We start from the raw sequence: 12,805 nt of genomic DNA, 5'->3' as shown, positions 1-12,805 counted from the left end.
ACAAAAATCCTTAACAAAATACTAGCAAACTGAACCCAGCATAGTGTATAAAAAGAATTATGTACCATGACCAAGTGGGACTCATCCCAGTAATGCAAAGTTGGCTTAACACTCAAAAATCAATTAATACACCGTATCAATGAAACAAAAAGCAAAAACCACACAATATCTCCATAAACGCAGAAAAAGCATCTGACAAAATCCAATGCCTTTTCATGATAGAAACACCCAAACAAATTAGGAAAAGAAGGGAACTTCCTCAACCTGACAAAGAACATCTACGAAAAACCAATAGCTAACCTCCTGTTTAATGGTGAAAGACTAAAGCTTTCCCTCTAAGATCAGGAACAAGACAAGGATGTTTTCTCTCACCATCCTATTGAACATTGTACTGAAGGTTCTAGCTAAAGCAGTTAAGCAAGAAATTTAAGTAAAAGGCATGCAGATTGAAAAGGAAGAAGGAAAACTATCTCTATTTTCAGATGACATCATCTTGTAAACAGAAAATCCTAAAACATCCACTAAAAAACTAATAGAACTGATAAACCAGTTCAGCAAGGTAGCGGGATACGGTCAATATACAAAAATAAATTGTATCTCTACATATTTGCAATGAATGATCCAAAAAATAAATTTAAAAAATAATTCCTTTTACAATAGCATTAAAAAATACTTAGAAATAAATTTGACAAAAGACATGCAAACTTATACTCTGAAAACTACAAAATGTTGTTGAAAGAAATGAAAGATCTAAATAAAGAGAAAAACATTACATGTTCATGGATCAGAAGACTTAACATACTAAGTTGACAACGTTTTCAAAATTGATCTATAGATTCAATGTAATCCTTACCAGAATCCCAGCTGGCTTCTTTACAAAAATTGACAAGCTGATCCTAAAATTTACACGGAAATTCAAAGGACCCAGAACAGCCAAAACAGTCTTGAAACAGAAGAACCAGGTTGGAGGACTCACACTTCCCAATTTCAAAACTTACTAAATAGTTACAGTAGTCAAGACAGTGCAGAACTGTCAGAGGACAGAGATAAAGATCAGTGGAATCTAACTGAAGGTGCAGAAATAAACCCACATATCCCAGGTCAATTGATTTTCACAAGGGTGCCATGACAATACAATGGGGAAAGAATAACAGTCTTTCAACAAATGGCTCAAAACCTAAATGTACAGCTAAAACCATAAGACTCTTAGAATAAAACAGAGGCATAAATCTTTATGATCTTGGATTAGTAATGATTTTTTAGATACACCACCAAAAGCACAAGAAACAAATAAAAAATAATTTGGACTTCGTCAAAAGTAAAGTCTTTTGTACTTCTAAGGATACCATCAAAAAACCAAAAAGGCAACCCCCTTTACGAGAAAATATTTAAAAAACATTCAGGGTGGGGCAAAAATAGGTTTACAGTTGTTTCTGGTATGGCAAATAATACAATAATTAATAAATAATAACACAAGAATAAACTGTGTTTCACAGCTGTAAACCTACTTTTGGCCCCACCCTGTATATCTGATAAGGGACTTGTATGTCGAATACTTAAAGAGCTCTCACATCTCAATAATTAAAAGACAAATTAACCAATTAAAAAATAGGCAAAGGATCTTAATAGACATTTTCCCCAAATGTCTATACAAATGCCCATAAGTACATGAAAAGATGCTCAACATCATTAGTCATTATGGAAACACAAATCAAAGCCGTCATGAGATACCACTTCATAATCACTGGGATGGCTATAAGCAAAAAGGCAGAAAATAACAAGTGTTGATGAGGATGTGGAGAAATTGAAGCCATTGTGCATTGCTTGTGGGACTGTGAACTGGTTCAGCTACCTTGGATTAAAAGATAAACACAGACTTACCGTGTAATGCAGTAATTTTACTCTTAGAATGTACCCAAGAGAAATGAAAACACAGGTCTACAAAAAAACTTGTACGCAAATGTATAGAGCAAGCCAACGGTGAAAAAAGCAAGCCAAAGATGAAAAGAACCCAAATTACAACCAACTGATAAATGGATAAACAAAATACGGTATAGTCATACAATGGAATACTTACTATTTGTCAATTTAAAAAAGGAAGCGCTGATACATGCTACAACATGGATGAATCTTGAAAACACTGTTCAGTGAGAGAAGTCAGTTGTAAGAGACCACATACTGTAAAATTCCATTACATTATATTGTCCCTAGGCAAATATATAAAGTAGAATTAGTGGTTGCCTAGGGCTAGGGATCAGTGGTGGGAATGCAGAGTGACTAATATAAATGGGTTAGACTTTTTTTTTTTTAAGTGATGGAAATGGTCTAAAATCAGATTGTGGTGATGGTTGTATAACTCTATAAATATATTAAAATTCACTGAATTGTACATTTAAAACAAGTAGATTTTTATGTTATGTAAATTATATCTCCGAAAAAGCTGTTTAATATAAAAGACATTGTGGCTTCTACCTTGCTCTCTCTTCAATCACTTGTTCTGGAGTAGCAGCTGTTATATCATGAGGACATTTAAGCAGTCATATGGGGAGGTCCACATGGCAAGGAACTAAAGCACCTTGCCAACCACACGTGAGCCAGCTGTCTCAGAAGGGGAACCTCCAGCTCCTTTACATGCCTTCAGGTGACGTCAATCCTGGCAAACACGTGGACTACAACCTCATGAGACAAAATTATCAAGCTAAGCAACTCAAGTCCAGATTCCATAGAAATCATGCTGCTGTATAAGCAACTAAGTTTTGGGGTAATTTGTTACACAGCAATAGATAACTAATAGCTCTTTCTTGACCTCCTACTCAGTGTTAGGCTCTCTCTCCTAATGACAGACACCTATGGAAATGTTTTCCCAGCAACCCTTCCTCTCCTAAGAGTTTAGTTTCACCCTATCCACGTGTTTACTGTAGCAGCTGTCATGTTAGTAGAACATGATCCCATTCCCTGGCCTTAACTGACTGATCCAAAATAGGGCACCTGACCAGAGCGAGGCCAATAAAGACCATCCCTGAGATTTTTAATATCTGAACCTAAGTAAAAGGCAGTGTCTCTCCAGTATCTGAAGCAGTAAGATATAAAACTTGGGGTCTGTCAGCAGCCATGTTCTTTCCCATGTGGGAAAAGTTGGACTGCAGAATAAAGTCATCATGTAGAGACAAAGATTCAAGATGAAGGGAGTAGATAAGTCTCTGGTTCCAGTGGGAACCTTGTCTTTCCAGTGGGAAGACCATATCTGCCTTATAACCCATCATCTAAAACGGCACTCAATACATAAGAGGTAATAAAATATTTATTGAATAAATGAATGGGTAGGATAACCCAGTATCGTTCTAGTAATACCACCCCTTTTTGTTGCTATTGTGCAAGTTAGATTTGATTATTTGAAACCTAAAAGTCCTAATCTTTTCTTTGCTACCTTTATACTCTGTATAATCCTTTAGTATTGTGCTTATGATAACATACCCTAATTACTGGCTTGCATGGCTTCCTCCCCTACTATCAGAGGGCAAAACATGTTCTTGGTCATTTTCAGTTTCATCAGTACCATTCTAGTGTAGAAAACAAAGTGCTCAAGTAATGTACGTTTAACTGGTCTAATCAATTCTTTACTGTTCATTCTTCAGCATTTATAGTCACTGTCATCAATTTATCAACCACCTTATATATCCAAGGTACTGGGAATACAATAAATTATTAGACTTGGTCCTGGATTTTCATCCATTCAATGAATTCATTCAACAAATATGTGAATACTTACCATATGCCAGGGGCTGAAAATGGACAAGGGATGTGGTCAAAGAACAAAGAACAAGGTCTCAAGGTCCTTACAATACAGTACAGACAAGTAAATTGAATATATAGCATTTGTGTTAGATGTTATTAAACATATGCATAGGCTGCTAAATAGTAGCAGGGATTATGAGGAGTTTGCATTCTACTTCAGAAGACATGCACAGAAAAAGATGATAGCCTGGCAATGTGGCAGAGCCTGAGCACTAAATGAGTGATTTGTTTTCCAAATTACACTGAATTAATTCACATACTTAAAAAATATATGCTATTATGGAGTGATTTCCAGATTTATATTCAACCAATATCTCCTGGGTGCTTAATACGTGCCAAGCAACATGCTTAGCACTTTTCCAAAGGGTCTTATTCAATTTTCACATTTTATAGATGAGAGAAGTGAGTCTGTAAGAGTGAAGTGACTTGCCCAAGGCTACATAGCTGAGATTTAGAATGAAGTCTTCCAATTCCATGTCCAGCTACGCCATGCTACTTCAGTCTACACAACTGGAACAATTTCCATGTCATTATATGTGACTTTTATTGCCTTTTCATTCATCCTGCGGCACACAATACAGTGTTGGGGCACAAATGGGCAATCACCAACTGCTGACTTAATATGGCTATATATTTGTCCACATTTTGAGAAGCAAGGGACCACTGTCAGATCAGATTACTTTGGTGCCTATTATAGCATCGTGTGCCAAGAGGAGCACAGTTGGCTGAAGATGACTGAATTTTTCAAGTTATATTTTAACAGTGTTTTTTACCACTATATCCGGTCAGTTATTCCAATGACTTGTCCATTTCCTTTGACAGTTAACAGTACTAATGAATGCAGTATAATCTCACCATCCATCAGAAAAATTTCTGAAATGCAAACTTGAAGCTGATGATTCACACAGCAAAGAAAGGGAAATAGAGCAGCACTCATTGTTTTCTACAAAACTAGCATTGTTTGCAAAACCCAGAAACCAAGCAGTTGGTTGACTACTAATAACAAGTAGGTTGCTCTTTGGTCATTTAGCAAAAAGCTGCTTGTTGTACCACGGTCAATGGCTGAGGAGCATATGACTTCCAGTAGCTTTTGCTGTACAGAACAATCCTAGATATAAAAATCAGTCAATCGTTATGTAAGGTAAGAAAAAGAAATTCAAAATCTCCATACCAGAAAGCACCTGACACTGAGTCTGGCACAAATCAGATATTAATACTGAATAAATGCTTAGTGAATAAATAATTTAATAACCCTTTGAAAACATCAGTTGTCTAGTAAATCGAGAGAGAAAAATCAAACCAACCAAACCTACACAGGTTACGTTAGGAACTCAAATAGATTACGGAGTAATTGGCTCCTGATACATAAAATCACAACCACCAAAAAATAAGTGAGCACGCATTTAACATCCCCTCAAATTAAGTCACCACGCGGGCACTCCGTGGAATGCTGACAGACGACCAAATTAGAAGAAAAACTGAAAGAACTGTGACAGACTAACTTTGAAATCTGTTCAAAACAGCAAGGTGAAACCTGCTATATAAGCTCTGTGTCTACACAATAAAAGAATATCTTAATATGCGAAGGAAGCTGAAGAAAAAACCTTTACAAAGGTCCACAGGAACACTGAATAGCAATAACGAACAACTCGTTTAAAATACTATCTGTTCAGAAATGAAAAAAAAAACCACCTCTGTCTAACTCAAGACTGGGCTCCACAAACATAATCTAAACTTGCTGATTCGTCCAAATAAGCGTTTTCTAAAATGGACAACCCGGACCCACACGACGAGTAAAGTAATTTAAGTATGAAGCTTGGGACAACTCCAGCGATCTCAAACATTAGAACATAAGCGCTTAAGCCGGCTAGTGAGTCGCTTTGAACTCGAGCTTTCAATTTATCGAGCCTTCATTTCCAGAGACCTCTGAAAGAAATTCAAGGCCAAGTATAGTATTTCATGATAATTGCAAATAAAAGCACTCAGTCCCTGGAGCCCGCGATCCCTCTGTCTCACTAGAGGCTGCGCTCATGAAAAGCCCAGGGGACGGCCACCCTTTTATCTCGTCCATGAACCCCAGCACCTTCAGGGGGCGATTCCACAAACCCTCCCGGGGACCACCTCTGGGGAAGCAGAGGGGTGGAGGAGTCACGCTCCCAAAACAAAGCACCGTTCACCGCACACTGAGGAAGGCGCCCCGTGTACCCCAAACAGGATGCGCTGACAGATGTGTCACCTGTGCGGGAGAGGGGCGCGAAGACATCCTCGCAGACGAGTGCCCGCAGGCAGCTGTGTGCCGCCCCGCGGGCCCCAGCGCCCAGCGCCAGGAAAACTTTCGGACCTCACCCCCTCGGCGCGCCCCGACCTCCCGGGACCCCCCGGCTCCCGCCCCGCCCGCGAGGCCCCGCCCCGGCCCCGCCCCCCGCGCCGACCCCGCGCCCCCCGGCCAGCGCGAGCGCCCGCGGGCCCTCGGGGCGCGCCCCCGAGCCGGGCCGGCCGGCAGAGGGCGGGGTCGCTCACCGGTCCGCAGCTCGTGCTTGACAGTGAGGAGCTGCTCCCCGCGGGCGCCGCCATCCCCGCTGGTCCCCGCGGCGCCGCTGCCGCTCTCCTCCTCCATCTTCTCCCTTCACGATCCCGCGGGCTTCTACGAGGGGACCCGAGAGGCAGTGGACGCCCGGCCCCTCACAGCTCCCGCTGCAGCCCCAGGAGCCCGGGTGCGGCGGCTCCAGAACTCGGACGCGGCGAGGAGTCGCTTTCCCGCTCTGGCCGCACGGCTCGCTCCTCCGCCTCCTCCCCCTCCAGCTGGCACCGCTAGTACGGCGCAACCAAACCGCCCCTCGCTCCGCCGCCTCCTCCTTCGAGCCGCTCCGCCCACAAGCCAGCAAGGTATCGGAGCCATTGGGGCCGCCATCGCTTATTGGGCACGGGGCGCGCGCATCTGTCACTGCCGGCTCCCATTTGGCTACCGGCTCTGACGCCTCAAGAGCCGCCCCGCCCGCTCCTCGAGTTGTTGTTGCTTGGCGGGGAGGCAGGAGAGGGAGGAGCGCGGCTACTCCCATTGGTGGGGTCCGAGGTTTTGCCCCGCCTACTTCCCTTGGTGCGCACGCGCAGTCAGGACCTTCCCTTCCCTGACCTCCCCAGAGCCGTCACGCCCCTATTCCCCGGCTTCAATCTGTTAGTAAACAGTGTCTAGTAGTCGGGAGGCGCTCGGGGTCTGTGATTGGCTATTGCTGAAAGAGGCGGGAGGGCTGATTGGGACGTTTGGTCCGCCAATCACCGTGGACAGACGAGGGGCCTGGAGGGTAGCTTTTCTCACGCACGAGATTGCAGGACAAACCTGAGGGTCCTAGGTAGCGACCCACAGGTATGTGATCAGCTGGAAGACAACGTGTCTTAAAAAGGTGTGACTCGCTGTAGTGAGCCCTAAACAAGTTAAGCGGCGTTTGTGCTTAAATACAGGTAGTTTTTAGCAAAAATTCACCCCAGCTCTAGATGAAGACTTTTGCAAAGAATAGACATTTCCATTTTGTGCAAGACACATACTAGGGACCAAAAGGATGCCCAGATTAATAAAATGCAATACAACCCCTGCTCCTAAGCAGCTGTCAATAGAACGTGAGAAAAAAAAAGACAATCTGTGTATATATACACAGGAAACTGTAAAGCAAAATTTGAAATAAAAGTCATACAGACTGTTAGAGAATTGCACCAATGGCAATAATTATTGTCAGTAGAGGAGCTGGGGAAGGCTTTTAGGGCAAGGAGGCATTTGAGATAACCAATTTAAAGGATGGGCAAGGTGGAAATACCAGAAGCAGGCATTTCATACAGAGGTGGTAACTGTGAGCATAGACGTTCAGGTAAAAAGGCAGAGGTGGGTTAAGTGATAGATAAGGCTGATGGAGCATGCTGGAAGAGATACAGCTGAAAAGGTAAGGTGTGGAGGATCTTGACTACCACGCTAAGCACTGCATATTTTATTTAGTTCAGGACGGGGAGCTTCAAACAGTAGTTGCAACATCAAAGCTGTTCTCTTGGAAATTAGTGGGAAGGACGGACAGAAGGGACGGGGAGAAAGAGAGCAGGGTGAAAACACTGTTGCAGGGATAGAACTTACGGGGGCCTAATTTCTGGCGGTGGACATGAGAATAGGAAAAGGAGAGGTTGAAAGATGGACACTTGGACATCACTCACATAGAAGTGACCTTTTAAACTAAGCATGGGCTAGATCAGAAGTCAGCAGAGTTTTTCTGTAAAGGACAAGACAGTAAATATTTTAGGCTTTGCTAACCATGTGGCCTCTCACAACCACTCAACACTGCTATTGAAAGCAGCCATAAGCAGTAAATAAACTAATGGATATGGCTGTGTTCCAATAAGACTTTATTTATGGACATTGAAATTACATTTCACATAATTTTCACATGTCACAGTATGCTTACTCTTTTCAACCATTAAAAATATAAAAACCATTCTTAACTCTTGGGCCACTGAAAACAAACAAACAGGCAGTAATCCAGATTTGGCCTGCAAGTCATAGTTTGCAGACTCTTGGATTAGATTGCGTGGAAGATAAAGCAGAGAATCCTCCCAGCCCCTTCAGGTTGCTCTCAGCTCCCTGAGCTTACCTCTCTGGAACATTTATCCTGCTAACCCAGTGATTTTCAACCTTTTTCATCACATGGTACACATAAACTAATTACTAAAATTTGCAGCACACCAAAAAATATAATTTTTGCTGATCTGACAAAAAAAAAAAGGTATAATATTGATTCATTCACACCAGGCGGCTATTGTGTTGGCTGCTGTCATTTTTTCATTTGACAATGTAAGGGAAAAGAGGTCAGTGCCCCTCACTAAATACTTAGGTATTGCATGTTTTAAAAATTCCTGTGGCTCCCGGCTGGGCATGACTCAGCGGTTGAGCGTTGACCTGGGATCCAGGCGATCGGGGTTCAATTCCCGGTTAGGGCACATGCCTGGGTTGCGGGCTCGATCAATGACTCTCTCATCATTGATGTTTCTATCTCTGTCTCTCCCTCTCCTTTCCTCTCTCTGAAATCAATAAAGATATATAAAAAATAAAATAAAATTCCTGTGGCACACCAGTTGAAAGTCATTGCACTAAACCCTGACTGCCTACTTATTTGTCTTCTCCACAAGTGTGCTATTTGTAGCTAGGGGATACTGTGTGCAACTGTTCTTTTGTTCACTCAATCACTTTTACACCAGTGATATAATAAGTACTGTGGTAGATACCAGAGGCACAGTGGAAGCAAAACGTGCAATCCTTGCACGCGCAGAGCCTACAGTCTAGAAATGGAAATACATCTTAAGTCACGACATAAGGAAATGTAAACTTTGCATTGTGATCATGCTGTAAAGGAAAATTATAGTGTGCTACAATAAAATTTATCAGGGTCCTAATTTAGGTCAGAGGAGCTTGAATGCCATTATAAGGAAGTACTATTTAAGCTGATTCTTAAAGATGAGTAGGTTTTAACCAGGATGTGGCAGAGACTGGCCTGATGTTCACCAATCTCATTTCCTCTTCCTGGACACACAGGAGAAGTGCAACTTTTTTTCCTTTGCAATTAGGCTAGGGTCATGTGACTGATATGGCCAATGGGGTATGGGCAGATATGATGTGTGCCATTTCCAGACCTGGCAGAGAAAACCCCATGCATAATCCCTCACACTCTCTTCTCTTTCCACAGCACTACAAAGGTCACATTATGAATATGGGGGTGCCACAGTTTAGAAGAACCCTGAACCGCTGGGTCTCCACTAGAAGAAGAGCCACCCTGACCTACATCACACTGTCATATGAGCAATAAATAAATCTTATTAGGCATAAGCTACTGCGATGTTGGGGGTTGTTTGCTACCAAAGCATAAGCTAGCCTATCCTGATGATTTCACAAGTGAATTGTTGGGGAGGGAAAATTCTAAGAAGGTGCAGATGCAAAGGACTGAGGCAGGCAAAGAACCTATTTTAGGGACTGAGAGAAAGGCAATAGGGTCATAACACAGAAAGCAAGAGATGAGGTGTGGGAGGCAGGCAAATACCCAGTCACAAAGCGTGCGCTAGGACTTATATTTTTGGAGTTTTTTTCCTGTGTGAAGTCAAAAGCAATGGAAGAAGTTTAAACAGGGGAATGATATAATTGGGGTAGCATTTTTCAAAAGGTTGCTGTGGTTACTGGTTAGTGGACTGGAGGGGCAAGAGGCAATAAAGGGAGACCCGATAGGGGGTTATCACTGTAGTCTGGGCAACAGATGATAGTGGATGTAGTAAATATGGAAAGAAATGGAATGTTTCTAGATATGTACTTTGGACTTCACGAATTACTGGATTTGGTGGGTGAGGGATAAAAGGATGTCTGCAATGACACCTAGTTCCTAGCATGAGGAGCTGGGTGGATAGAAGAGAATGGTGGTACCGTTTAAGGAGAGGGGTGAGTTGAAGGGAAAGCATGTCTCAGAGAGAATATCAAGACTTTAAAAGCTAAATATCCAATGCCAGTGTTAAATAGCCACGTGGGTATATGAGTCTGGAGAACTACAGAGAGGTCTAGCAGAGAGATATAATGTTAGGAATCCTTGGCAAAGAGGTGGTATTTGAGGCCAGGGGTATGAGTAGGATTCCCTGGGGAGAAAATGAGAAGAGGAGCCCAGGACTGAAGCCTAAGAAATTTCATCACTGAGCTGTTGGAGTGAGAAAGTGGAGCCAGAGATGTAGGAGGAAAACTTGGAGAGTTTTAGATGTTGGAAGCCAACGCCATGTTTCAAGGAGGCAGTGGTCAGCTATGGCACATGCCCTAAGAGGTCGCATAAGATGAGGTCTGGAAAGAGCCCATGAATTTGCCAACTTGTGTGCCACTGGTGACAATATCCAAGGCAGTTTGGGTAGAGCAAATGAGACGTGGAATACAAACAGTGTGTGTGGGCATCTTTTTCAAGGAGTTTGCCTCTGACAGAAAATAGAGAAGGAAGACCCCAGCTGTAGGAACCCAGGGAGTTTTTAAATTTATTTTTTATTTTCAAATAATTTTAAAATTGCAGAAGCGGTTCAAAAACATTACAGAATTTCCACACATCCTCCAAGGAGCTTCCTCTAATGTTAATATGTTACATACCGTAATTCAATCATCAAAAACTGAGAAATTTACATTGTTATGATGTTATTAAATGAACTGCAGACTACAAATTTCATCACTTTTTCCATAAAAATAGTTTTTATATTTTTAAATGGTTCAAAAAGAATTAAAAGAAGACGAGTAGACCATGACGTGTGAAATTTAAATTTCAGTGTCCATGAAGTTTTATTGGAACACAACCATGTTCTTTCTTTGCACCAGGATGCAGTCCAGGATCCTACACCATATTTAGTTGTCATGGCTCCTTAGTCTCTTCCAGTGTGAAACAATTCCTTAGTCCTTCCTTACTTCCATGACCTAAACTCTTTTGAAAAGTACTGGTCAAGTATTCTGTGGAATGCCCTTCGATTTGGGTCTGTCTGATGTTTTCTTATGATTAAATTAAAATTACCCATTTTGGGCAAGAATACCACAGAGTTGATGTGCTCTTCACCAACTCACCATATCAGGGGTGCGAGTTTATAGTGTTCTTATTGCTTATCATGTTAACCTTGAACACTTGGTTAAGGCGGCCTTTGCCATATTTCTCAACTTTAAAGTTATTATTTTTCCCATTGTAATTAATAAATATTGGGAAGCCTGTGAGATACATTTAGATATGCAAACTTTCAACCAATAATTTTAGCATCAGTTGGTGGATCTTGCCTACAGCAGGTATGACTGTGATATTCTAATGGTAATTTTCTATCCGATTGTTTTTTAAAATGAGAAATACTGGGACATGTTTGAATGGTGCATGGATGGATGAGGGAGAGGTTGGAGAACCAATAAAAAGAATCTGAAAAAATGGGCAGAGCTGGGAGTCTGAGCTGGCTGAGAGGTTTGCCTTTGATGGGAGGAGGCCCCGAGTCCTTCACCAAGAAAGGAGTGAGGGAGGAGGGCTTGAGGCAGGCATGGACCAACTTGTGGACTTGGGGGTATCTTGGTCATCTCACCTTGGTATCCCTGGCATCTAGAATAGGCTCTAGCCCAAAGAGGACTTTCAGTAAATGTGTTTTTTTTTGTTTTTTTAAATATATCTTTATTGATTTCAGAGAGAGGAAAGGAGAGGGAGAGAAGGAGATAGAAACATCAATGATGAGAGAGTTATTGATCAGCTGCAGCCCACAACACGAGCATGTGCCCTGACCGGGAATTGAACCCCGATCGCCTGGATCCCAGGTCGACGCTCAATGGCTGAGCCATGCCCAGCCGGGCTTCAGTAAATGTTTGTTGACTAAATCACTTAATATATGAATGAATGAATGAGTGAATGAATGAATGAGTGAATGAGTGAATGAGTGAATGAATGAGAGAGTTGGAAACCTACATTTAAAGAGTAGGTATAAAAAGAGGAGCCAATTAGGGCGTAATCTCAGTGAAGTAGGAATAAGCTTTATGAGCTGATCCCACTTGCAAATAGTTAAAAACACTGAGATGTGCGCACAAGTAGCAGAGAGTTTATTTCAAGACACAAGTCCTTGTGCTGAGTGATGGGGGAGGTGGGAGGAGATTGACTTGGGAATTGAGGATGGTGGAAACAGTTGAGAACAGTCACTGTGGAAAGTAAATATAGCGAGCCAGCTTGGATAATTGCTGACTAGCACTGGGACCCAGGTGGAGTTAGAAAGCCTGAATCAGGAATAGTTAAATTCTTCCTCTTGCAATTTATTTTCCCCCTCGGGATTGGAAACAAGCTGTTGGGCAACAACCTAGTTGAAATGAGTGACCCTGGGGCCCAGGCTGGGTGAGCAGGCGGTGAAGCCAAGAAAAAACTGCCAGCCTGCGAGAATAGGCTGGACTCCAGGAGCAGGAGCTTATTAACGTAAACGAGTAAAACAGCAGTTCTCAGCCTTGGCTGCACACTGGAGT

At 42.3% G+C, this 12,805-nt stretch overlaps 1 protein-coding gene across 2 annotated transcripts in view; it reads right to left on the bottom strand.

Moving 5' to 3' along the window:
• Positions 1 to 6,412, bottom strand: part of RPS6KA5 (ribosomal protein S6 kinase A5) — a 106,632-nt gene extending 100,220 nt beyond the window's left edge. Inside the window, exon 1 of one of the 2 annotated variants that reach the window (XM_087818572.1) lies at positions 6,316 to 6,412. In XM_087818572.1, coding sequence (XP_087674698.1) covers positions 6,316 to 6,412 — 97 coding nt within the window. Of the gene's footprint in view, positions 1 to 6,031; positions 6,126 to 6,315 lie in introns of those variants that run through there. The other variant, XM_087818575.1, reaches the window with a different exon arrangement.
• Positions 6,413 to 12,805: the final 6,393 nt, after the last annotated feature.

The sequence above is a fragment of the Miniopterus natalensis genome, chromosome 1 (genome assembly GCF_054644295.1).
Source record: "Miniopterus natalensis isolate mMinNat1 chromosome 1, mMinNat1.hap1, whole genome shotgun sequence".
In the NCBI taxonomy this organism is placed as follows: Eukaryota; Metazoa; Chordata; class Mammalia; order Chiroptera; family Miniopteridae; genus Miniopterus; species Miniopterus natalensis.
This window is presented reverse-complemented; position numbering and strand designations above follow the sequence as displayed.